The sequence below is a fragment of the Mastigoproctus giganteus genome, chromosome 7, assembly GCF_048544385.1.
Source record: "Mastigoproctus giganteus isolate SK-2022 chromosome 7, ASM4854438v1, whole genome shotgun sequence".
In the NCBI taxonomy this organism is placed as follows: domain Eukaryota; kingdom Metazoa; phylum Arthropoda; class Arachnida; order Uropygi; family Thelyphonidae; genus Mastigoproctus; species Mastigoproctus giganteus.
The window spans coordinates 142,701,561-142,728,656 of record NC_143581.1 but is presented as its reverse complement, the minus strand read 5'-3'; the positions used below and the strand labels follow the sequence as shown (position 1 = coordinate 142,728,656).

General features: G+C 38.1%; 1 protein-coding gene across 2 annotated transcripts in view; it reads left to right on the top strand.

Moving 5' to 3' along the window:
• The window catches only part of LOC150083238 (uncharacterized), a 193,022-nt gene that overhangs the window by 54,367 nt on the left and 111,559 nt on the right, over positions 1-27,096 (top strand). For both annotated transcript variants that reach the window (XM_090377927.1, XM_090377926.1), the window contains exon 4: positions 13,660-13,879. In XM_090377927.1, coding sequence (XP_090234053.1) covers positions 13,660-13,879 — 220 coding nt within the window. The remainder of the gene's footprint in view (positions 1-13,659; positions 13,880-27,096) is intronic.

Genomic DNA, 27,096 nt, shown 5'->3' with positions numbered 1-27,096 from the left:
CTGCATTTTGTCTCTCCAACATACCACTGCCCACACTCCAGACATTTTTTCTCATATATAACCCCACTTGTACTCTCAATAGGTACAGGATATTTTACCTCTGACATGACTGTGTGCAATCTTCTTCCGGTAGCTGTGCACAGCATGTCGAACAGGTGTGTAATATTCTAGAGATCCACTCTGTTAAGCCTGAATTGCAGGGAATGTATGTGGTAGCAGCTGGTGAGGACTCCTCTTTTCACTCATGTTCAGCTTCTGGAATATGTTTGTCCAAGATCTTCTGGAGGGTAGTCGCATTTTCAGAGATCCACTGTGACATTTTTAATGTCCTCCATTCTATCCTCAGAGGTGCTACAGTAGGGCCCCAATTACACTGTTCTTACAATTGTTAGCTTGTGTTGTGTTATAATGTATGTATTGCCCCTGGCACAGAGGTTTCTTATTCATCTTGTTTTTACTCTGGGGCCATCCGTACAAACCAGAACATCAAGGAAAGGAAGGGTACCATTGGTTCTCCTTCCAGAAGTGCTCAGCTACAGCAGATTTCCCACAGTCTGTGGTCATTATTGTGATAATATGTCTCCCCATAAGATCTTTAAACGTGCATTTTGTTTCTTCAACATAGCACTCCCCACAGTCCACATACTTGATTACATATATAACCCCACTTGTACCCTCAATAGGTACAGGATCTTTTTCCTTTGACATGACTATGTGCAATTTTCACCCTGGCAGCTGCACACAGCATGTCTGACACGCTGTGTAATATTTTAGAGATCTCTTTGAAACTGTATTTCTTGGATGGGATGAACGGTTCCACCTGGCATGCTTCTGAGCCATTTCTGGTCTCCATGCATGTGTGGAAAATAATGCCCATGCTCCTACAGTAACACATGCTATAAGCCGTGATCCTGCTGATTTAATTTAAAGATGTGCCACGACAGTCAAGTTTTACTGTCGATAAAGGAGCCAGTTGCCTTTGAAAGCTACGGTTGTTTTATCACTTTTAATTTGTAATATTTTGTATATTTTAATTTTGTGTATTGTTTTATTGCTTTTAACTCTACAGTTGTCAGTGTATTTTATTTTTACAACAAAATTTTATCATGTCTTATTTTATCTTATTATTATTTTAATAAAGTTTCAGTTGTATGAAACTGAAACTTTATTAAAAAGTTTCATAAAACTTTTTAATAAATACATCGGTTGGTGTATTAAGTTCCAGTTATGAGTTATTTTTTGCATTCATTTCCATTATTACCATGTCAATAAGTAATCAGATTGGTAGGACAATATCTCTTATCAATCCTATGCTGTGATTTCCATATAACCACATTACCGTCAAGGTGAAACTGTAATACTTATTTAACCACTAACTCAGGGGCTTAGCTACCTTATAGCAAAAGTAGGAAGTCCCAGGGGTCCCTAGCGAATTAGGGGCCCTACTTCACCAGGGCCCCATAAACAGATGCAAGTAGGGGCTGCCCCAACTATAGTAGGGCCTATAGACAGATGCAACACATAATGAAAATATTTTTCTCACCGAGCTCAACAATGTTATGCATCTAGAATAAGGAAGGAATTCTTCTTATATCTTACCGCCAAAACATAACAAACCCAGGTGGCGGCAGTCTTTATTTTGCTTTTACAAATGTAACTTTGTATAGTGATCAGACACTCATTCAGTTACTGTACAAAGGGTACTAGGAAAGTTTTGCAATACAGCTTTGTTTATTTAATTTTTTCAAAGTAATTTCCTCTACATTCAATACACCCCTCCATCCACCGAAACCAATCTTTAAACCAGTTCTGCCAAGTTTCACTAGGAAGTAAAGCACACTCGTTGTCCCAAGCCCATAGAAGGTCCTCATCACTGGAAAACCGCCTCCCTTTTAGCTTCATTTTCACATGCGGGAACAGTGCAAAGTCGCAGGGAGCAAGGTCTGGACTGTAGGGAGGGTGCTCGAGAAGTTTCAGTCCTGTCGTGGTCAAATATTCGGTGCAGGCTTTGGCGCGGTGAGCTGGAGCATTTTCGTGATGGAGGTACCAGGTGTCCATTCTTGACTTTGGCCGCAGGTTCTTCATAGATCCAATGACTTTAGGCAGGCATTGTTCAGTATACCACTTAGCTGTGACTGTCTTCTGCATGTCCAAAACGACACCTTCCACAATTCCACTCGATTTGAAAAATACAGCTATCATTTTCTTCTTTACAGATCGGGATTTTCTGACAATTACGGGTGTGTCGTCATCATCAAAGACCCAAACTTTGTTTTGAGCCTTGGTCGGCAGATCGTAATAGTACAGCCAAGTCTCGTCACCTGTCACGATGTTGTTCACATACCGAGATTGTCCCTTATCAAACTTTTTTAACATCTCCCGGCACCAAGTCACACGTCGTGTCATCTGCTCTTCAGTCAGTTGATGCGGCACCCAGAGAGAACAAAGTTTCTTCACGTGCAAATGATCTTGCAGAATCGCACGAATTGCTGGTGCATTTAGGCCCAAAGTATCCTCTATCTGTTGCTAGGTCTCACTCGCCTGTTTTCGTCAAGCATTTTCCTCACAGCAGTAACGTTTTCCTCCGTAACTGACGTTCGTGGCCTTCCCGGCCTCTCAGAATCCTCCAGAGTGAAATTTCCCCTTTGGAATTCTCTATACCACCTGAATATCGTTGTACGATGTGGACAATCATCATCTAGTGCAAGAGTCATTTCTTCTAAGGACTGGTCTATGGTTAAACCATGCACGAAATTATACCGCAAAACTGTCCTTATCTCATTTCGTGACCACGATGCCATCGCAAGCACTTTACACTCTCACTACTAATGAATAACTGAGCCTATCGACTTGGCGCGGCGGCTACTATGCACGTATGAACATGTCTCAACATGCAGCAACAAGCAGCTTCCTGTGATTCATTGTTGCGTCATATTGCAAAACTTTCCTAGTACCCTTTGTATTTGTATGCGTCATGTCGTATGGCGGTTGGGATTCCCCAACTTGATGGGGGACAGGCCCCACTGTATACGAACAGTGGGCCTGTCCGGTGGTCAAAATAGCCATATACGGTGGTCAAAAGTTGTTAGTTGATTAATTTTAATTCAAGTTTGTCCAAGTTCAAGTCATTATCAAAACAGCAATTGACATAAAAAATGTATTTGTTTATTATTGCTATTTGTATTTAAAATATAAAGTTTAAAATTAAATTAATAAAATTTTTGGTTAAAAATGGATGAAAAGAAAGGGAAAGAGTGGAGCCCAATAAAGAACAATGAAGAAAGCAAAAGAACAAGCAGTCAATGAATTATCTAAATTAAATAATTTCTTTACAAAACACAATAATGAATTATGTCCAGAAGAAAGTAAAAAAAAGACCAGCCAGTATTGAATTGGAAATTGCGGAAAAGAATGCTGCTGGTGTAAATATATTTGTGGACCATTTAAATCAAGCAGGGTCATCAAATTGTTTGTTTGTTATTTGGTTTTTAGGAGCATTAGCAACTAAGGCCATATTGCTCCGGAATATGTGGTGGTCATTCCCTGACCTTTCCCCATCCTCCATATTTGGTGGTGATGGGCTCGAATCCCAGTCTAATCAAGAAGCGTGCTACGCACTGCTGCTCCTTCCCGCCTGGCTACGGAGGCACCAGGGTCATCAAATGAAAACAATTCAACAATAATAGATATGCCTTTGTCGGAAATTTGTGTTGAATGCACTGCACCATTTATTCCTTCAAGCGATCTTGGAGAATATGTGGACATCAACATTTCCGATGAAACAAAAAGAAACATTATGAGTTTGTCACCTCAGAGACCTAAAGGACCATTTCCAAAGGATCCTGAACAACAAAATAGAAGTTTTAGTGACACCTACTACTATTCTACTTCAATGTTCCTTGTTTGTGGCTGTGCTACTGTGGACTACGAGATTGGAAAAATTATCTTTTTTGGATAAAAACTCAGTGTTTTTCAAAATCATATCGAGGCATGTGCTATACATGAAATGTGGCAAAGAATGCAACGATTGATAAAGATCTTGAGGAACAAGTAAGATACAGATCCTCATTTTGGAAAATGGTACTAGAACGGTTATTTTGGATAACGCTTATGTTGGCTAAAAATTCTTTAGCATTTTGCGGTCATCAGGAAGCATTTTCGGAAGATTACAATCACAATTTTTTTATCGAAAGTCTGTTTACTTTCCTACTATGATGATGTAATGAAACAAATTATTAATAAGCCATCTGGTTCAGTAACTTATTTAAGTCCCACTATCCAAAATGAGTTAACAGAATGTTTAGATACCAATTAACAAAAGAAACCAAATTAACAAAAGAAAAGTGTTACACTCAAAATTAATTCAGCACCATTCTATTCACTAATTTTGGATACTACTCAAGCTCTCACAAAAAAAGATCAGTTAAGTGTTATTGTACGGCATTTTCACATAATTCGTGACGAAAACGAAAAATCCAAAGATTTTGAAATTTGTGAAACTTTTTTAGGAATCTTTGACATGAATGATCATTCAGCAGAAATGATGACGGATAATATAATGAAAATATTACACAAACTAAATATTCCCATTGAAAAATGTTATGGTCAGGGATATGATGGGGCTTATGCCACGAGTGGGGTTTATAATGGTGTGCACATATAAATATAGCAACCTAGTTATTACAACAGTAACATCATAAATTAATACATATAAGTTGACAGGGGATAAGTAAGTCATATAACGTAACTCGGAGATGATATTCGATACTGCAGTACATATACCGTATTTCCCCATGTATAAGACGCACCTTAATTTTGGGGCCCGGAATTTGAAAAAAAAAATGTATTACATAAAGTTATTGAACTCAAGTTTTATTCATCATAAAATTCATACAACTCATTACTGTCAAAACTTCCATCCATTAGCTTGTCCTCATCTGTGTCTGATGACGAATCACTGTCTTCATATATTGCCTCGTTCTCAGTTCCATCTATGGTATTTGAAATGCCACACTTCTTAAATGGCTTGACAACGATCTCAATCTTGATATTATCCCAGGATCTTTTCACCCAGGTACACTCTTCTCCTATAATTGGTTTCTTCACTCTTCCTGCTGGTGTCAAATTGTCCCCAGAAGACTTCGTCTCTCATGGCAGCTTTGAAGGGTTTGTTAATGCTGACATCAAGTGTGGTTGGAGCTGGGTGGTCAAGCCTCCAGGTATGACGGCAAGTTTTGTTTTTTGCTCTGCAGCAATCTTCTTTGTATTTCTTGTTATGTGTGCCCTGAACTGATCAAGCACCAATAGGGCAGGTTTGTGTAAGAGCCCACCTGGTCTCCTGCTCCAAACTTTCTCAAACCAGATCTTCATCCCATCCTGATCCATCCAACCTTGTCATGAATGTGGACAATCACTCCTCGAGGATTGTCTTCTTTTGGCATTGTTTTGCGTTTGAAAATCAGCATAGGAGGCAGCTTGGTTTCGTTGGTACAACAAGAACAACTGTATAATGGCTCTTTTCATGTCCACTTGTCTTCACAGTTACTTGGGACATCAAATTGAAGGGGGACTTTGTCGATATTTGCAATCTTTCCCAACTCAAACTGATGTGTCTTCTGACATTGAATGACAAAACGATGAAATTCAAGGACCTTCTGCTCATAGCTTTCAGGCATCTTTTGGGCAAGTCTGGTGCATGTACGCATGCTTAGTCCATTCCGTTTCATGAACCTGAAGCACCAATTGTGTCCTCCTTTGAAATCAATAACTTCTTTTTCATCAGAAATTCTTGCCTCATGCTGAACCATCTTTGTGGACACAGGAATTCCAATTGCCCTTTGCTCCTCAATCCATATCTTAAATTCTCTCTCTAAATCAGGCCATTTTGCTGACTTGCCTCTAATGGCCTTCTTCTGCTGTGGCGTTTTCAGTAGGGTTTCTTCTTCCCGTAGCCAGACTCAGATTGTTTTCTCAGTTGGAGGAGGACCAAACTTACATTCAGCAGCACGATTTCCATTCACTTTTGCAAACTGGATCACTTTTAACTTGAATTCAGCACTGTACGAAAATCTTTTCTGAGCCATTTCTGGGCAGAATGTGGCAAAAAGTAACCTAATATACCAGTAACAAGTGCGAAACAATGAGCGCAAAGACAACAAGCGTGAAAAAGCGGAAAATGCAAGTAAAAAAATATCTACAAGCACTGTATAAGATGCACCCGTTTTTAGTCCCCAAATTTTTCGAAAAAAAGGTGTGTCTTATACATGGGGAAATACGGTATAGTGTTATAACCGTTGGGTTTAGGGTTATATTTTGTATTGGAATTTTATTGAACTTGAATAGAAATCATGACTCAGACCAGAGCAGCAAAGCAAAAGGCTTAAACTACTGGAAGTGCTGTGGCTCGGGAGAACTGAGGGGGGGGGGGGGCGGTTCTCTCAATCACAATCTATTGAAATGCACTGCTTGTTTGATGTTTGTGGAGCAATCAGGAACAGGACATGATATTGCCAAGGGGCAATATCATCGCGCGCACACACACACAAAGACATAATATTGTCATTGTGTGTGCACGATGTAAGGAGTGTGAGGAAATCAGGCGCCAACTCGGCATTGTTATGGGCTTATATGAGTGCTTGAAGGATTTAAATTGAGGGGCCTATCAAGCTCTCAGCTGCCCACATCAATGCCAGGGCTTGCACTTGAACATCACGCAACACAACGGCAACCCCCAAGGCAGAATCCTCTGGTCCCAAAGGAACTAGTTGTTGTAGGTGACTCTATTGTCAGGGAAATGGGGAACATATTGTGCAAAAAGGATAGATGGAACAGGACCAGGGTATGTCTGCCAGGGGCAAAGGTTGATGACGTAGGGCAGATATCATCCTTTATGGGCACAAAGGGTGATATTGTTGTACACGTTGGCACTAATGATGTTAAGAGTAGGATACTGGCAGAATTACTTAACAAGTACAAGACAGTGCTGAAAAAAAGCCGTGAGTTAGGATTGAATTTGAAAGTGTCTGCAATTCTGCCCTGGCACGATAAGAGGGAGTATAATGAGAGCCTTGTCGATCAATTCTGCCCTGGAGAGATTGTGCAAGGCTCAAGGGGTAGAATTTTTCTCAGCCTGGTCTGTGCTTGTTAACAGAAGAGACTGCTTCTACTGGGATGGGATACACTTAAATAGAAAGGGTGCAAGAATATTTGCTGATGCTATCGAGGCAGAGTTAGGTGGGTCGGAAAACTGCTAGCTTGCGGGATACACGGACTAATAAATTAACAGTAGCCGCTGGCAGAGGTAAAAGTGATTTGAATGAGGTGAATGGTTTCAGCATGCTCAATGCTGATGGGATTCTTCCTCTTGTTCAGAATAATTGCCTGAGAGGACATAAATTCAAATTTAGGAAAAACGGTTGTAGGATAGATGTGTGGAAGTTTGCCTTTAGCCAGCGGGTGGTTGATTGCTGGAACAAACTTCCATCTGTTGTTGTTGTAGAAGTTGATAGCTTAAATAGATTCAAGGCAGAACTTGACAAACATTTGGAATGAGTGGATAGGTGAAATAAGGTGTCTTTTTTTTTTTTTTTGTTGGCTGATTCTATATAAGCTTGCTTTCTTGCATCATGTGCATTTGCTAATGCATTAAAAGGATCCAGTCAAATGCAGAGTACATTCTTTGTGCAAGTTACAATTTAAATTTTGTTATTAATGATAACATAAATTGTTGCAATAATGTTTCATCATTTTTCGACATTTTTCAAATTTTGTGTAATTTTTTTGGAAATAGTAAAAGAGATGGGATCTTCTTTTGAAATTTACTGGGAATCTGAATTTACATTAAAGAAACTCAACCCTACTCCCTGGTCAGGTAGATTGCGGTCAATATTATGGCCAGTTATTTTTGAATTCCTTTGTAATTTCTATCCAGTCACCTTCATTTTTTGGAAACTGGAAAAAAAATCATATTTGAGTATGCATATATTTTTCAGTATTTAAGTATATCTCAAACAAAGTCTTATCCCAATTTTTCTTTGTTTGCTTTTAACAGAATGTTTCAGATGACATCTTAAGTGAACATGAAAATCATCCAGAAGAGACCTCCTTTCTCGCCTCTACAACACCTCTGGACACTTAGAGGTCATTTAGCAGAGCTTTATCTTTTTCTAATACACAGTCTGTCAGACAGAAGTGGAAACAATGTTTTTGATGACGACAAAACAGAAGTGATAACTCTTGTCGGGGAAAAACTACAATCTCTGAAGCTGGAAGATTTGTTTGATACTTATGGTAAACGTGTTGCCAACAAGCTGAGAATTCTTAACGCTAGACAAACTATTTTCGCTCAAAAACTTATTAATGATGTGTTATTTGAGGCAGAATTGGAGTCTCTTACAAGAGATTTTAAGATTGTCAACTGCAAGGAAATCAAACCCCTACTTGAACTTGGAACTAATAGTGGGTGGCATCATTATGTGCAGGGACAAGTGCCGCAGCAAGTAATAAATCCTTATCTTGATTCCAACCCAACACACTCAACTCCTGATACTTCCGTTATTCAATATTTTATAAATTAACAGGCATAAGATTTGTTTGTTTTTTGTATTCTTATAATAAATAAATAATAAACTTTTTTTGAAAATGCACACTTCTTTTACTTACCTTTAAATATTCCTTTTTGAGAATGGTGTATATAGCTTTACATGTCTCATATATTATATTGCTTAATGATTGTTTTGAGATAACGGTTGTGAATTCTAAGTCCTTATAAGTTCTGCCTGTTGCTAGAAATCTCAAAGCAACACTTAATCGATCATGAGGTGTGATTTCTTCCCTCATATAAGTGTCTTGTTTCTTGATTATTGGATTGTCTAGTGACAACAAATGCATATAGGTTTCTATATCCATACGCAAATAATTCCTCTAGTCTACAGGTTCATCACGTAATTCACAAATAAAATTGACACGAGAATGTTGTATCCTCTTGAGTAACCAATCCCTACACCACCTTTTGCGTACACCATGATTGTGTCTCTTCTGTTTTCTTCTGGCCAGGCACAGTGAAAAAGTTATTAACAGCAACACTTCATCCATTTTGTGCGCAGTTCACAATAAAAATGAGTGAAAAGACTGCACAAAAATAGAGCCGTGTGGACATATCAGTTTGCAACGTCTTTAGTACCATCTCAACTGTGCAGACAAAACGATGTAAAAAAACTGTGCATCTGGACCCGGCCTTATAACCAAGTTCAACTGTAATTTTGAACTAACTGAAAAGAAAGTAGAAGAGATACCGTTGAAGCTAAAAGTAAATAACACACTTTTGGCTAATGGAACATAACCAAATACACTCGAACTTGGTTATAACAAATTGAGAAACACTTTCTTTTGTTAGTAGTCATGTTGCCGAGGGAAGGGTTCTCAGAAGTCCCGTTTCCAAAATTTTAGAAGTCCCGAAATAAATTTATGGTTCAGTGAATACAAGCCAATCTGTAAATAGGGTAATTCAACAAGTGGTATGGCAATGCACTATTGTATAGCCCCTGTACCTGAAAGGACACAGTCATAAACTGGCCACTAATCCAAGAATTGGGTTTTTGGACTACTGTAGCAATTAAGAATGTTTGCCTAGTTACCATAATTTGTACAGTATATCTGTGTAGTACGCTCATTATAACCGTGAGCGATTTTATGGGAATATATGTAAATTAAAATCATTATGGCTCTTTGCTCGTTACAGCCGTGATCTCATTATTTCCGTGCTCATTATAACCAAGTTCGACTGTATTTAACTTCCAGTTTTATAACTTTGTGTGTGTCTCATATTTTCATCCCTTAAGATTGCATGCATGAATGTATGTTGCAAAATACTTAAGTTTGTTAGTAATCCGAACGTCATTATCAATAGTTATGCCATTCATATTAGTGGGCCAGTTTGCTTCATCCCTCCCCTTTTAGTGTTAACATGAACATAGAAATTCTTTGCATTCTTAGCAAAGGAACTTCTCATAATCTGTCTTAGTTTGTCTAATCCCCCACCCCATCACTCAATTTTGAGTGAACTGGTTAGCATATTACTTACCATATATGTGGTGCATTATGGCTATATGGTGCATTATGACACACCAAAAAAAAAAGAAAAGACAAATAGCACCTTAATCATACATTGTAATATGCTTTGGTGTGGTATAGGTATATTTGGGTCTAATGGCTCCTGGGATTTGTCCCATTTTCGCATATGTACACTGTATTGGACAAGCCAGGTATTTAAAAGTATATGGGTCATGTGGTATGTAGCATGTTGTGCCCTTGTTCATCCAGCCTGTTAGCCGCCATGCCCCAGAGTACTATATAGGTACCCGGCCTCGCCATGGGGAGGTCGGCGGGTGTTACCTATATAGTACTCTGGTGGGTCCTGCCACCTACTTTCCTGGGATTTCAGTGGCTAGAACCTAAAAAAAAAAGTGCTGCTCGCGGTTAGTTATTAGCATTTGTTAAAATAATTTAGAAGCTTGCGAGGGGCTATATGCTGAAATAATATTTTCTATATGCCTAAATGGGTCAGGCAGGAACTTTTGGTGTAGTTAAATTTGGATGCATGGGGCTGAAAATGCTGTGAAAGTCAACAGTAAAGGGGTGTGAAGACTGGAGGGAAGAAAAGGAAGTAAGGGGCTAATAGAGAGGATGGTTTGGAGTCTGGGCGAAAACCAGGCTGGGGAGAGTGGATAAACTTGTCCGACATCCCGTATAAACTTCTTAGTAATGGAGCCTTTGTTAGTGAGGTTCCAGCGATTTTGCCATAGTGATTTCACGTGTTGCAAAATCCGTCTGTTTTCTACGGTTTTGGAATTTGCTGGGTCTGTGGTGAATCCTATGTGAGAGACTATTTTTCCTTTGGAATGTTGGTACAGCAACCCCCAGTACGCAATCTCCAAGTCCAGGGGAAGGCATCCCACCAGGACCTGGAGCACGTGGGTGCTCACAGTGCAGCAAGCTCTTGTTGTTATGAGTAATATCAATCGGTGTGTCATCTCCAGTTTTTTCTTGTTGAAAGCTGTGCTAGTCTTTGTGTACCAGGCCCCAACTGCATAGGCTGGTGCTGTGATAAAGAATGCTTTATAGAGGATGCCAAGGGCTCTCTTCTTCAGGCCCCAGTCTTTCCTAGTGACCCTGGCCAGTAGGCTTGCATATCTTCTTATTTTTGTTCTCAGGTAGCAGAGATGTAGCATGAAGCTAAGGTTTCTGTCAGGTATCACTCCGAGGTATTTTATTTCTGTTAGCAACTTTATGGTTTTCCCGTTTATCTTAATCTGCGGTGGTCTTCTGGGGTCAAGGAATCCTTTGAGAAGTATTGAACTTGTTTTATCTGAGGAGATAGTAAGGAGTTTTGCGCTAGCCCAATTTTGCAAGTCACTAGTGGCCTGGTTTGCTATGGTCTCCAGTCGTGCCCGGTTGTCAGCCTGCAGCATCAGAACCAGGTCATCCGCATATGCTAGGGTTTTAACATTTGGAATATCCAAATTAAGGAACTCGTCTAGGACCAGGTTCCACAAGAGTGGCCCCAGGACAGAACCCTGAGGGGCAAGCCCCTGTGGACTGGTCTAGAAACAGAGGCATATGGAGTGGTAACAGTGATTTGCCTGTTTTCAAGATACGATTTGAGGCATCGATATAAGTCTCCTGTGATATGAGCCTTCCAGAGCCTGGCCAGAACAGCAGGCCACTAGAGAGAATCAAAGGCTCCTGCAAAGTCAATCGATATTAGGAGGAAGTATTTTGTGTTGCAGTTTTTAGCTGTTTCAGTAATATTTTCCAGAGCCTCTACAGTGGAGCGCCCCTTCCTAAAACCATATTGATTAGGCGACATAGGTTTGATTCTTGGAAATGGTTCTCGATTCTTTGGTAGAGAAGGCGCTCGAAGAGCTTGCTGAAGATTGACAGCAAGGCGATTGGCCTATACGACCCTGGCATTCCTTGTGGTGGTACTACATCCTGGATAGGGATGAGCATTTTAAAGTTGTACAGCCCTTAGCCACTTACAGTGCTGATATACAGGAAACGGAGCATGCGCAGGTACCAAAGTATGCCCTTGGTCTGCTGGGAAGGCTTAGTACTTTATAATGAATTGTTGATGCAGCACTACTTATGTTGAGAAAGGCAGCAGATGCTGTCGAAAGGTTCAGTTTTAGAGTAGTACGGGTTTAACGCTTTTAATGTATAATATTTTTATATTTTTTATTGTTTTAATGTATTCATATGATTTATTGTATTTTAATTTATATTATATTTTACAGTCGATTTTATGTATTTTATTTATTTATTTTATTTGTAATTTAATTTTATCTATGTTTAAAGTTATAATTGGTCAGAGTTGGCGGCATTAATTATGGATGGCTTGATGGTACTATATGTTTATTTTTGTTTAATTTTTTTTTGCATCTTTAGAAAAGTTGTCAAGGGTTAAAACAGATAAAGGATTTAACAAGCAAGGGTGTTATTAAATTTATATCTTTGACCTAAAAAGGATCCATTTATGATTGAGGAGAACAGAGAAACCATCAAAATTAGACTATTAGGGATTGAATTTGAGATGTTTCCTATAAAGAAAAACATTTACATACCATCAGTGGCAAAGTGCCATTTCTGGCATATCCTTGATTTAAATAATTTCAGTTTTTCATTTAACATGGTCTAATTGCAAATTATTTAAATCAAGGATATGCTATTTCTGGCATATCCTTAATTTAAATAGACCATGTTAAAGGAAAGACTGTAATACCTACAAAACAGCTTAGCAGTTTTGTTAATAAGTTATACGAGTAAGTGCAATGAACTCCAGAGTACATTAGATTATAACACTATCTCAGGATCTAAAACTTAACATTTTATTAACTTCATTAGTGAAAGTCAGTTTTGGAAGTGTTCTGTTGTTTGTTTGGTTTTTAGGAGCATTAGCAACTAAGGCCATATTGCTCCGGGATATGTGGTGGTCATTCCCTGACCTTTCTGCATCCTCCGTATTTGGTGGTGATGGGCTCGAACCCCGATCTAATCAAGAAGCGTGTGCTATGCACTGCTGCTCCTTCCCACCTGGCTACAGAGGTGCCTCTGGAAGTGTTCTGGCTAAAATTATAATTTTAAATACAGATGCAAACTAAAGAAGGAATAATTTAGCAATGTCTCAAGACAGTACAAAACACAACTGCAAGAAAATAATTGTGGCAGTTGTACTTATTATAATTAGTGTAATAAAGTAATTTATTGCTTAAATTATGGTGTAATATCATTTCAATTATATTAAGTGGATATTATTTTATCAACCTTTGTATAAGCATAGGTGTGTCATCTGCCTTGACCAGCAGTACTTACCAAAATTAGTTTACAGTTCAAAATAACAGTAAAACCTATAACATTAAAAAAAAAATTTTAAATAAAAATAAAATATATAGATTAAGAATAATATTGACAATATTCATTTAATTCTTATCACTGTTAATTAATTTTGGAGAAATGCATGGAAAAAAAAGCCTTTTAATGAGAAAATCACCCATTGTATAATGGGCATAGCAAGCACTAAGGCCTTGTGATTTTAAGGAACACGAAAGCTGTATTTTGAGTGTGTAATTTGCACTAATGAATTCAATGATGTTTATTTCTTAGTCTTCTAGGCCTGGCACAAGAATAAAAAGCTCTCTTCAGAGTACATATAGTAGCTCTCTCAGGAATTCTGCAAACATTCCAGTGAAAAGCACATCTTCAGATACACTCATGAATAAATCAAAATGTATGATGTCAACTCCTGCTATCAGACCATATAAACTCAGATTGCCAACCTTTGACACATCAGACATTTCAACTTGTTCTGAACAGCAACTTTCAAGTAAGTGGATACTAAAAGTTTTACTTAAACATAAATTGTGATACTCTTATTTTGCTTCAGCAGTATTAATTTATGGCATCCTTTAATAGCCTAGTTTCTTAAATAACATTGGCCACAATAATTTTTACCCAACCAATATATTAGTTGTTTGCAGTCAATTTTTTGCATAGATTTTGAAGGTAATTCTTACAATTTCACATCACATAATTTTTACATATACAGGTTTTTGTGTTTACCCATATTACATATGTATTACTAAAATTTTTGGTAGTAGATATGATACTGATTTGCTGCCTGCAAATAATAATTTTTGCATGTGCTCATGGTGGCAGTAGTTATGAAAGGTTAATATCTTCAATCTCATTTGTCTGTTTCCCATCTCACCTTCACTAATGGAAAGGCAGATGTAGTATGAGTACATGTGCAGTTTATCTGCATATTGTTTGCTTCTTCTGTTTTACTTAGCATTGTATTGTTAAAATGTTTAAGCAGAAACAAAAGAAGTGTCTGAATCTAAAATTTTCTGCTATGTATGTGGCTTGTTTACCACAAAAACCCAGAGGAAGAAATTCTGTAGTGTTACTAAATGTGCATATTCTTTGTAATTTGGTTGAGAATTATTGTTTAAGATAAAACCTGCTGTATTACCTGACCACAAATCTGAGGATGTGGCTAACTGAGAAAATTAAATTACTGCTTTTTGCTGTTCCTATGGTTCAGTGAAAACTGTGCAACCATATTGATGATTGGACAAAATTATTAGGGATGTCCAGTAAAATCAAGCACAGCATCAAATATTCTAACATATTTTCAATGAAGCTTGTTACACATTAAAACCTGCTGATATGGATATGGTACATATATTGTTCAAGAAGGATAGATGGAATAGCACTTGAATAGAAGGGGTGCAAGAATACTTGCTGATGCTATCAAGGCTATCAAAAAAAAACATTGAAAAAAGTTAACTTATTTTATGCCTTTTGCGATGCCTTTTTGAAATATAAATTTGTATATGTAATACATTATAGAATTTGTTGACTTGTAAATTGTTTTATCATCTCTGTATTGTTCAAATTGAGATAGAATTTGAAATTGTGCGCGAACCGAAGTGAGCCAATGGGCGCTTTTATAACGGCATAATTTGCGATTATAAACTAACCGTGCAAAACTACAGACAACTGGTGACGTTGACAACAGCTTTGCTGCGGTGGCAGAGTAATAGGATAGGACTGCTGACCGGCTGCAGTTCCAATCTGTTTTCTGTGACGGTCATCCTGCAGTTAGTTTTTTTGCATTATCTTTGTTTATCATCTTGGTGCGCGTAGTGATAAAAGTAATATTTATGTCCTTTTAAAAATGAATAAAAAACGAAAAATTCAACAAGAGCGTCGTGTCTTCAATGAAGAGTGGAACACAAAATATTTTTTTTGCTAACAGAAATAATGAGACTATTTGTCTCATCTGCCGGGAGAGTGTCTCAGTGTTGAAAGAGTACAATATTAAAAGACATTTCACTACTAAACACGGAACAATATGGCCTTAGTTGCTAATGCTCCTAAAAACCAAAACAATAACAACAACTACTAAACATTCCGAATACGGTGCCAATTTAACTCTGGAAGCAAAAGAAAACTGCTGATGGATTGATTCAAAAGTTATCTAGACAACAAAATGTATTTATGCAGCTAACTAAGGAAGAAGAAGCTACTGTAGAGGCAAATTTTGTTATTTTTCATATAATTGCAAAAAGCAACAAGCCTTTTTGTGATGGAGACTATATTAAAGAATGTATGACTGAAGCTTGTGGAATTATATATCCTGACATATAATTCCACTATGTCCATTAAACACAAATTTGAGAATATAAGTTTATCCCAGCAAACCGTAGTAAGAAGAATTGAATGTATCAATACAACTTTGAATGAGCAATTATTATCAGTATTAGAATCCATAACATGGTACTCGATAGCTCTCAACGAAAGTAACAACCAAAAGAATACTGCACAGTTATTAATTTTCATACGTGGATGTACCTCTAATTTTGAAATTATTGAAGAGCTTCTCTTAATGGAATCTTTTAAAGACCAAACAACGGGAGCTGATATATTTGAAAAAGTTGAAAAATGCTTAACAAGATATAATTTACAATGGAACAAAATGGTAAGCGTAACAACTGACGGAGCACCAAGTTTGACAGGTAAAAATGTTGGAGCGTTAAAGAAAATTCAGGGAAAATTTGTGAAAATTATCCTAATTATAATTTAATTACAATTCATTGTATTATACATCAACAAGTTATGTAAAAATGTGTTAAAAGTTGAAGATGTCACATCTTGTATTATTAAACTAGTAAATTTAATACGATCAAGGGGGCCTGAAACACAGACAATTCGTTAATTTTCTTCAAGATATTGAATGATATTCCTTATCATAGCCAAATTCGATGGCTTAGCTTAGGTAAAGTTCTTCGGCAAGTATGGGATCTTAAAGATGATATCGTTCTATTTTTAAAACTGAAAAATATTATGGACTTTCCCGAATTAACTGATAATAACTGGATTTGTGATTTTGCGTTTACCTTGGACATCGTGATACACTTAAATACTTTCAACACTGTGTTACAAGGGAAAAATTTATACGCCCATAATATGGTAAAAAGTTTGAATGGATTTCAATTAAAACTCCAGTTGTTCCTTCAACATTTATTAATTAACAAGGTCGACCACTTTCCAACCATGAAGTTGCTGAAGATTCCAGAAAATAAAGGTGAAAAATATTGTGAAATTATCAACGCTTTTAATGATGACTTTTCACGAAGATTTGGCAACTTCCGAAAAATTGAGACAAGTTTGGCAATAGTGCATGACCCATTTTCAATAGAAATTGATAGTGCACCGAGTGAACTACAGCTTCAGATTATAGATCTGCAGTGTGATACCGATTTAAGGGAATTGCACCGTCGTGAGGAAATCTGTAAATTTTACAATACTCTTATTTCTGAAAAATTCGATGAACTTAACGTTTTTGCCTGAAAAATGTTGGTTATTTTTGGATCAATCTACATATGTGATCATTTTCCATCAGGAATCTAAATAAAAATTCTTTACGATCAAGCATCACCGATGAACATTTACAAGCAGTTTTAAGAATCTCAACTACAAAATTAACACCCGAAATTAAAAAAAATGTTAAAAGATGTAAAACAGTTCCATTCATCTCATTAAATTCTTGGTTGTTAGAGAATAAGAAGAGCTTGTCCTGTGCGGACGAAGCTCTTTGACGGTCTTGGAACAGAGAAGTTTTTCCTGATTTATTTTCTGATTTATTAGCTTAAATTGGCATATTAACTTATTTTCTAGAGTAGCTTTATATTCCTAGTTACGATACTTAGTTTAAAGTTTAACTTAGACAGAGATTTTGTAGGTATTACTTAGTATCGGTAACGGTATCAAATCCACGTGTTAAATTACAGCCCCGTTGAACGAGAGGTTTTTTTTTCTTTTTTTAACCAGATTTAGTCGATTTATTAACCAATTGTTATATCAAATTATCTTCTATAAGTAGATTATAGACCTTAGTTTATTCTAAATTGAGATAGCGAGATTTGGAAGCAAATCAATACTTACGAGTCCGTAGAAGTACCGTTCGTGAATTCCCGCCATTTTTACACGATAGCATAAGTTTAGTGTAGTATAGTGCATAATATAATATTGTCAATTAATCAGTAAATCTATTAATCTTGATAAACTTTATTGTCAATTAAATTGTACTTTTAACTCATATATATATATATATGTGTGTATATATATATATAAACGACTTAACCGTAACAAATAATTAATACATAACTATAGTGGTACACGTGATACAGAAGTTGTATAAAGGGAACTCGTAATAAACACTCGATACCGAAAAAATAAATATAGCGTTATAACTGTTTGGGATATAACTTAAGGATTTAATTTTGTTCTGAAATTGAAATTTTATTGAATTAAATCGGAATCATGACTCAGACCAGAGCAGCAAAGCAAAAGGCTCAAGCTAATGGGAGTACTGTGGCTAAGGGGAGAACTGAGGGAGGCAGTTGCCCTCTGAATCACAGTCTTTTAAAATGCACTGTTTGCTTGATGTTTGCGGAGCAGTCTGGTACGGGACATGATACTGCCAAGGGGGATGTCTTTGTGTGTGCACGATGTAAGGAGTGCAAGAATATCAGGCGACAACTCAGCGTTGATATGGGCCTTTATGAGAGCGTGAAGGACAGGGTGGATGCCCTCGAAGGAAATAAATTGAGAAGCCCATCAAGCTCTCAGCTGCCCACAACAACGCCAGAGCTTGCACTTGGTCATCATGCAACACAGAGGCAGCCCCCTAGGCAGAATACGCTGGTCCCACAGGAACTAGTAGTTGTTGGTGACTCTATTGTCAGGGAAACGGGGAACATGCTTTGTAAAAAGGATAGGTGGAATAGGTCCAGGGTATGTCTGCCAGGGGCAAAGGTTGATGACATTGTAGAGCGGATATCATCTTTTAAGGGCACAAAAGGTGATATAGTTGTACACGTTGGCACAAATGATATTAAGAGTAGGAGACCGGCGGAATTACTTAGCAAGTACAGGTCACTGTTGAAAAAAAGCCGTGAATTAGGGTTGAATTTGAAAGTGTCTGCAATTCTGCCCAGACATGATAGGAGGGAGTATATGATGAGAGCCTTGTCGATCAATTCGGCCCTGGAGGGATTGTGCAAGGCTCAAGGGGTAGAATTTTTTCAGCCTGGTCTGTACTTGTTAACAGGAGAGACTGCTTCTACAGGGATGGGATACACTTAAATAGAAAGGGTGCAAGAATTTTTGCTGATGCTGTCGAGGCAGTGTTAGGTGGGTCGGAAAACTGCTAGTTGGGGGGATACAAGGACTAATAGATTAACAGTAGCCACTGGCAGAGGTGGAAGTGATTCTTGCACTGCTACTATTGAAAGGAGCAGAAGCCTGAAAAACAAGATGCAGGATATTTCAGAGACTGCTGAGAGTCATTGCGGTACAAGTAAACACATGGGTTGTGTTAGGGTAGCTAAGAATAGAAACAGGTGCATGCATACTTGCGTGTACACCAATGCTAGGAGGTTGGTAAATAAATTTGATGAATTTGAGGTATTGCTCAAAACATCAAAGGTAGATATTGTTGGGATATCAGAATTTGGGGAATACAATGTGTATAGAAAGGATAGACAGGACAGGAGGGGAGGAGGGGTTATGCTATTAGTTAAGAAACACATAAAATCCAAGGAAGTGAAGCCAATCGACATCGACGGACAGGGCAGTGTCGAGTCAGTTTGGTGTGACATAAGCATAGGGAAATCAAAATTGAGAGTAGGAGTGTGCTATAGGTCTAATGACTCTTATGAGTATAATAAGATATTGTACAGGGAAGTGGAGTGGGCCAGTAAATCAGAGAGTCTTATAATGGGGGATTTTCATTTTCCCAGATATTGACTGGAATTTGTGGGTTGGTCACTCACACACTAGCGAGGCTTTTGTGGATTTATTGGATGATTGTTTTCTACATCAGCATGTTCGTGAGGCAACAAGAGGGAGCAATACTCTTGATCTGATTATGCAAGGAACTTCTTAATGCATGAAACTTCTTAATGCATGACGTGATTCTTCATGCATTAAGAATCTGCAGATAAATGAACCACTAGGTGGCAGTGATCACAGTGTGTTGAAGTGGGATTTACTCAAGGAGGTAACTACCATCAGAGGTAAAGGGAAGGGTTTTTGTTTTCCTAAAGGCGACTATGATGGTCTGAGACAGTATTTAAATTCTATACAGTGGGACCAACTGATGATGTTACCAACAGCAAACTCAAAATGGGAAGCATTCAAGGAACTAATCTTGGAAGCTACCAGGCTTTACATACCAACTAAGAAATATTGTTCAGGGTTTAGGCCTAAATGGTTGTCAGATGAACTAATGAGACATGTGGCAGAGAAGAAAAATGCATTGGATACATACAAATTAATGGGCGACATGGAAGCCTATGATAGATATAAGTTGGTCTGTAACCAAGTCACAAAGGAGATTAGGCAGGCAAAGGCAGACTATGAAAAATCTTTGGCAAAGGATGCAAAGAAAAACAGAAAAGAGTTCTTTACCTATTTAAACTCAAGAAGGAAAGGGATGAATCAGATTGGTCCACTGGATATTGATGGTTCAACAGTTGAGGATCCTGCTCAGGTGGCTAACAATCTAAACGAGTATTTTGCATCTACATTCACGCATGAGGAGTTTTCAGGAAGGAGAATGACGTAGGTAAAGTAAACATTGGCAGTGAGCTAGATGATTTTGTAATAACTGAGAGGAAAGTGGAGGAGAGATTGTTGAGGATAAACATAAAAAAGGCACCTGGGGTGGATGGGACCTATCCAGTTATATTAAAGGAGGCAGCAAAGGAAGTAAGCAAACCCCTAGCCATAATTATGAGAGCTTCTTTGGACTCAGGGGAGGTACCCATAGACTGGAGATGTGCAAATGTAACCCCAATTCACAAAGGAGGATCAAAGGCTGACACAAGTAATTATAGACCTGTTAGTTTAACTTCTGTTCCAGGAAAATTAATGGAGGCACTGGTTAAAGAAGCACTGCAGGATCATCTAGACAAGAATTCAGTTATAGCTCAGACGCAGCATGGTTTTGTTAAGGACAGGTCTTGCCTGACCAATTTGATTGGATACTATGATGTAGTCAAAAAGAACTGGATGCAGGGAATAACTTTGATATTATATATTTGGATCTTAGAAAGGCTTTTGATACTGTTGCACATGGAAGACTGCTGCACAAATTGGAGCAGTGTGGCATTGGAGGCAAATTGCTGCTATGGATAAGGGGATGGTTGAGTGGCAGAAGACAGAGAGTGGTAATCAATGGACACTGCTCATCGTGGACTAATGTTATTAGTGGAGTTCCTCAGGGTTCAGTGTTGGGTCCGTTGTTGTTTTCGGTGTTTATGAATGATATTGATGATGGGATATCAAGTTTAATGTCCAAGTTTACAGATGATACAAAGGTTGGCAGGGTCGTTAAGGACACTACTGACGCTATGCTGCTGCAACAGGATCTGGAAAGGTTGAACAGATGGGCTGAGAGGTAGCAAATGAAGTTGAACATTGACAAATGTAAAGTACTACATATGGGAAACAGTAACCCCAGAGCAACGTATCAACTCTGCTGTACTACACTGACAGTGGTGGAGAATGAAAAGGACCTGTCGGTAATTGTGCAGGCAGATATGAAGTTCTCTGAGTAGTGCAGACAAGCTGCAAGAATAGCTCATGGTGTCTTGTCAATGATATACAGGAATTTTTCTAGTAGGGATAAGGAGGTGATTATTCCCTTGTATAAGGCAATGGTTAGGCCACATCTTGAGTACTGTATACAGGTCTGGAGGCCTCATTTCAAGAAGGATGTAGAGCTGCTGGAACGGGTACAGAGAAGGGCAACAAGATTAGTGAATGGAACAAAGGGTTGCTCTTACGAAGAAAGGCTTAAGTTTTGCAAATTACAGAGTCTGGAGACTAGGCACCGGCGAGGTGATCTGATAGAGGTGTATAAGGCTTTGAATGGTTTGAACATGCTCAATGCCAATGGCATTCTTCCTCTTGCTCAGAATAATCACCTCAGAGGGCATAAATTCAAATTGAGGAAGGACGGATGTCGGATAGATGTGCGGAAATTTGCCTTTGGCCAGCGGGTGGTTGGTTGGTGGAATCGACTTCCATCACTTGTTGTTGAAGTTGATAGCCTAAACAAATGTAAGGCTCAACTGGACAGGTATTTCGAACGAACAGAGGGGTGAAATGGGAGTGGTGTGTTTTTTTTTTTTGGCTGATGCTGAATAAGCTTGCTTTCTTGCATCATATGCCTCTACTAATGCTAATGCTAATAATTTTTTTATGTTATATTTCTTCTTCATGATAACAAATAATATATATCTAAAAATAGTATTTTAAGTGCGGCCCGCTTTCTTTTTGAATTGCTACTGTGGCCCTTCAGCCCAAAAGTTTTCCCAGGCCTGTGTTAATGTAACTAAGAGTAAGAACATGTGCATATATACTTGCATGTACACTAATGTTAGGAGCTTTGTAAATAAATTTTATGAATGGGGTCATAATCAGTACTTTAACATGAAGTACTGATTAAGTAGTCAAATGCAGACGTAGGAATAGGAGAGACGTGGTGTCACTCATACATAGTGATGATGAATTTGAGTATGGGGAGTACAATGTATACAGGAAGGATAGACCTGACAGGAGCAGATTCTGTCTACCTTCAGCTCTATTCACAACACCGTGCAGAACATTCTGACTTCTTGCCAGTTTACACAGACGGCTCGAAGTCAGAATCGTATGTGGGATCTGCTGCTGTTTTTCCAGATAAAACCATATCAGAGCAGATACCTGTTGATTGCAGCATATACACTGCAGAGCTGCATGCGATAGAGTTAGCTCTAGATCACATAACAAAACACCGATACCAACGGTGTATTATATATGCCGATTCAATGACTGCACTGCAGGCTTTATCAGCGATGTCACGCACTAATCACCCAACCCTGTCCCGAATTCAGCAGATAATATACAATCTCTATACAACTGGATTCGATATCCGCTTCTGCTGGATCCCCAGTCACATCGGGATTAGAGGAAATGATTTGGCTGACAATGCAGCCAAATCGGCAGCCCTGACGGATAATCTTGACCTGTTAGTCCCCTATACAGACTACAGGCAAGTTATCCGTAGTAACCTGCATTCTGAGTGGCATGATTCGTGGCATTGCCTGGTTACTACGAACAAGCTGCGTCGAATTAAGCCTGTGATCCATCCTTGGCGGTCCAGCTTACGCAAGGATCGCAAGGAGGAAGTTGTTCTTGCTCGGCTCCGCATAGGACACTGTCATTTAACACACTCCTTTTTGCTGAGGGCTGATGACCCTCCTATGTGTGAGCAATGCGACACTATTTTAACCGTCCAACACATTTTATGTGATTGTTCCAGTTTTATAAATGCTCGTTTTACTGCTTTTACCCATCTGACTGAACCGTATACACTCAGTCAGATTTTAAATGACAACGACAATGTGTCAGCAGTTTTTAAATTTTTAAAGTTGATCAATATGTATACACTCATATGAAATATATAATATGCTTTTATCATTGTACTGATTTTATTTATTTATATGATTTTATGTATTTTTAGGCGACGTAAGTTTTTTACAAATTACCAGTCTTACCTTTTTATATTTTAACATTTTCCTGGCGCACTATAACCCTGCTGTTTTTGCGCCATAAAAATTAAATCAATCAATCAACCTGACAGGAGAGTTCAGCCTTCTTGCTAGTGGACGAACCCGCTGCTTGGCAGGTATATAGGAAGACTGTATCACTGCATTCACGTAGACGGTAATTTGATGTCAGTATGGATAAATGTCACGAATTAATCGGCTTTGAAAGAGGCATTATAGTGGGTGCCCGATGCATGGGTCACGGCGCCTCTGTAGCCAGGTGGGCAGGAGCAGCAGTGCATAGCACATGCTTCTTGATTAGACCGGGGTTCAAGCCCGTGACCACCAAATAAGGAGGATGCGGAAATGTCAGGGAATGACCACCGCATATCCCCATAGCAATATGGCCTTAGTTGCTAATTCTCCTAAAAACCAAAATAACAACAACAGCATACATCACTCTATCGTGGAGGTGGACAGTATCAAGAGGTATTGGGAATATGGCATTTCTGGAATAACATCTCATCGTGGACAGTACTGTGGGCAGGGAAAGGTGATGGATGAACGTGGCTGTCGATGTCAAGCTCGTGTTGTTTCAGCCAGCCGTAGAGCGACAGTGGCACAAATCACCACTGACTTCAATGAGGGAGGTGCCAGAAACGTCTCCACCAAGACCATCAGGCGATCATTAGCTGCAATAGGTTATGGGTGCTGCTGACCCACCAGAGCCCCATTGCTAACACCACGACACAGGCTAACACCTGTGTCGTGGTGTTAGCAATGGGCGAAAGAACATTGGCCCTGGACCTTGGATGATTGGAGACTGGCCTCCTGGTCTGATGAATCTCGTTTCCAGTTATTTTGAGAAGGACGGATTACTGGCGGAAACTGCATGAAGCTATGTACCCGTCATGTCAATAAGGAACTGTTCAGGCAGGTTAATGGTCAGTAATGGTCTGAGGCATGTTCAGTTGGCACACTTTGGAACCTCTGGTACATCTAGATGCATCTCAGAACGGTCTGGGTTACATGTTCATCCTTGCAGACCATCTGCATCCCTTCATGGTCATTGTGCACCCACAGGGCAATGGATTCTTCCAGCAGGACAGTGCACTTCCCCACAGAGCCGTGGTGACTAGAATATGGTTCGAAGAGCATTCTGCAGATTTTGCCACCATGGAATGGCCTCCCTGTTCACAGGATATGAACCCTGTGGAGCATCTTTGGGATGCTGTTGAAAGGTCCGTTCGAGTTTTGGATCCTTCACCCAGGAATATGATGGAATTATGGACAGTGGTGCAGCAAGCATGGATGGAAATATCTGTGGAACACTTTCGCAGACTAGTGGACTCAATGCTTCGCCGTGTGACTGCCCTTATCCGGTCGAAAGGCGGGCCTACCTGTTACTAGGTAACTATCCCATGATTTCTGTCCACTCAATGTAAGGTAAGATCTTGCAGCAGGCTGCAAATTAAATGATCATCCCTCACAAAAGGATGACAAAATTATAACCAGTAACTGATTATACTAGTAGGATTGGGTGTGGGCATTGAACAGTTCTCATTTTGACAGTTTTTCTCTTGTTCATAAAATTCATTTTCCTTATTTTAAATGTTAATGCTATTAAATTTTACTAAATATTGAAAATGTGCATTTATTCTAATGTCAAACTAGTATATTTTCTGAAATAAAAGCTCCTTGATATCAGCATTGAGCTTAACTTACTCAATCCATTCAAATCCTTTAACACCTCAATCAGATCTCCTCTTAGGTTCCTGGGCTCTAGTTGCTGCAATATGCAAAACTGAAACTTTTCTTGGTAGAAAAAAAAAAAAAAAGAGAAAAGAATGGCTTCAGTTCTGAAAATTAAGCTTATATTTGAAGATTATACAGGACATGCACTAAACTGCCATGTATTTGGGTCCTCTAATAAAGGTGATTCAAATATAACAGCGAATGACTCCCATTTAGGGCTAATTCCTAAAATGTCCAATGTCTGGTGATACACAATATAGCTTGCATTAACTTTTGTGGGTCTGCACATAGTGTGCATGCTAACAACATTGTTTTAAGATCAAGTTTATAACTGCCTTTCCACTGGCTTAGGAATGATGAGAAATATGCTTGTTATTTGCTATGTCCTGTGGTTTCTCTACCTGTCTATGTTCAAATTTGCTGATTTCTTTTCTGTATTCCCTACCAGTTGTCATAACATCCCTACCTTCTGCAGCTTTACAATACAGTGCTATTGCATTGGACTTTAACGATATTGATGCAACCATAATTTGTTAAAATGTGCTTATTTGTTAGTGTCACAGTAATTTTGGTAACATAATTACAGCCTATTTTACAGTGAAATGAGGATTAAACCTTAAAATTTGCTTTTTTAAATATATTAGTGAATTTAAATTTTTGAAATAAATAAAAAAAAATGTAAGCAATTCATTGTATAAATTTTTATTAGTTTTGTAATTAATTATTTTAAAAATACAGAGTTTGCCAAAACCTAGCTGAAAAATAAAAAATTGTGTTTTTACTCACTCAGGCTTGGCTTACTGCTTGTAGGATCTAAACAAGCATGTTCACTCCTCTGGTGAAGAACTGTAGTTTAGTTTACGTAAAATATAATTTATCATTGTGCTAACCATCACTAGTATTAGAGGACTATTTTGTTCACATTTTTTTCTTCAAAAGCTTGGTTTAAAATGAGCATGAAATTTTCAGGAGTAGCCATGACCACAGAAGAACGATCAAGTCCATATTTATTTATAGAAAAAAAAAAAATAATAGAAGTTAAGTAATAACTTAAAACATAAGTGTAAAATCGTACAAGATTTACAAAATCTGTTGTAATTTCACTATAGTCCAATTCACTAGCAACATCATTTTCAATTGACAAAATACCCATATTGTTGAGCGCATGTGCAAGTTTAATAAGTTTAGTTTTAACACTTCTCTACCCAGTTTTTTTTTTTAATACAGTAAACCTCTGCTATTTGCGGTCGCTGATTTAACATAAAATGAAACCTAAAAAAATGTGAATTTTAAAGCGCCGTGAACATTTTCCGCCATAAAAACATGGGCATGGCTAAAATTATCTTTCCCAGTCAAAACAGCGCTCAGTGGGCGGGGGGAGAGGGGTGACAAAATCGCGAGCGTGGATGTTTCTCGCTAATCCTTGTTCGGTATGTGTTATGCGCTTGCCATGGAAGGTTTCGTCGTTTGTTTTTAATTTATATGCTTTTAAATTGAATAAATTTATCAATTTATAAATTGATATGCTTACAAAATTGATAAATCTACCATTTTGCAGTGTAAAACAGACTTTTTCGAGTGTGTTAACAGAAGAAAGTGACTTTATTTGGACAAGTTCTTTCTAACCCGTACAAAAATATGGCTACGAATAAAAGGGAAATGTGAATGTGAAATTATCAAGGAAGGTGATGACATTGGCGAATAAAATTGAGTTATTAGACAAAATTTCTAATGGTGAAAAGTGTCTACTCAGTGGCAAAACAGTATAAAATCAATGAGTCAACGGTACGATCAATCAAGAAATCGGAAGAAAAAATCCGCCATAGTGTCCGTACAAACGCACTAATTGCTTGAAAAATTTGCTCTGTAACTCGTGATATTAAATTAGAAAAAATGGAAAAGCTTTAAATCTGTGGATAGAAGACCGAACTCAAAATAAAATTCCGTTAAGTTCATTCATTATTCGTGAAAAGGCAAACCTCCTTTATCAACACTTTAGCGAAACTGGTGATAGTACTGGCGGGATAAGTTTTTTAGTTAGCAAAGGCGCTAGTTTGAAAGATTTGTTTGAAATTTCTAATAAATATTACATTTAATATTAAACTTTCTTATTTTCATTTCGATGCCATATGCTTGCATTTCACTATGTACTGTCTATGTACATGGTCATATTATGAAGGTA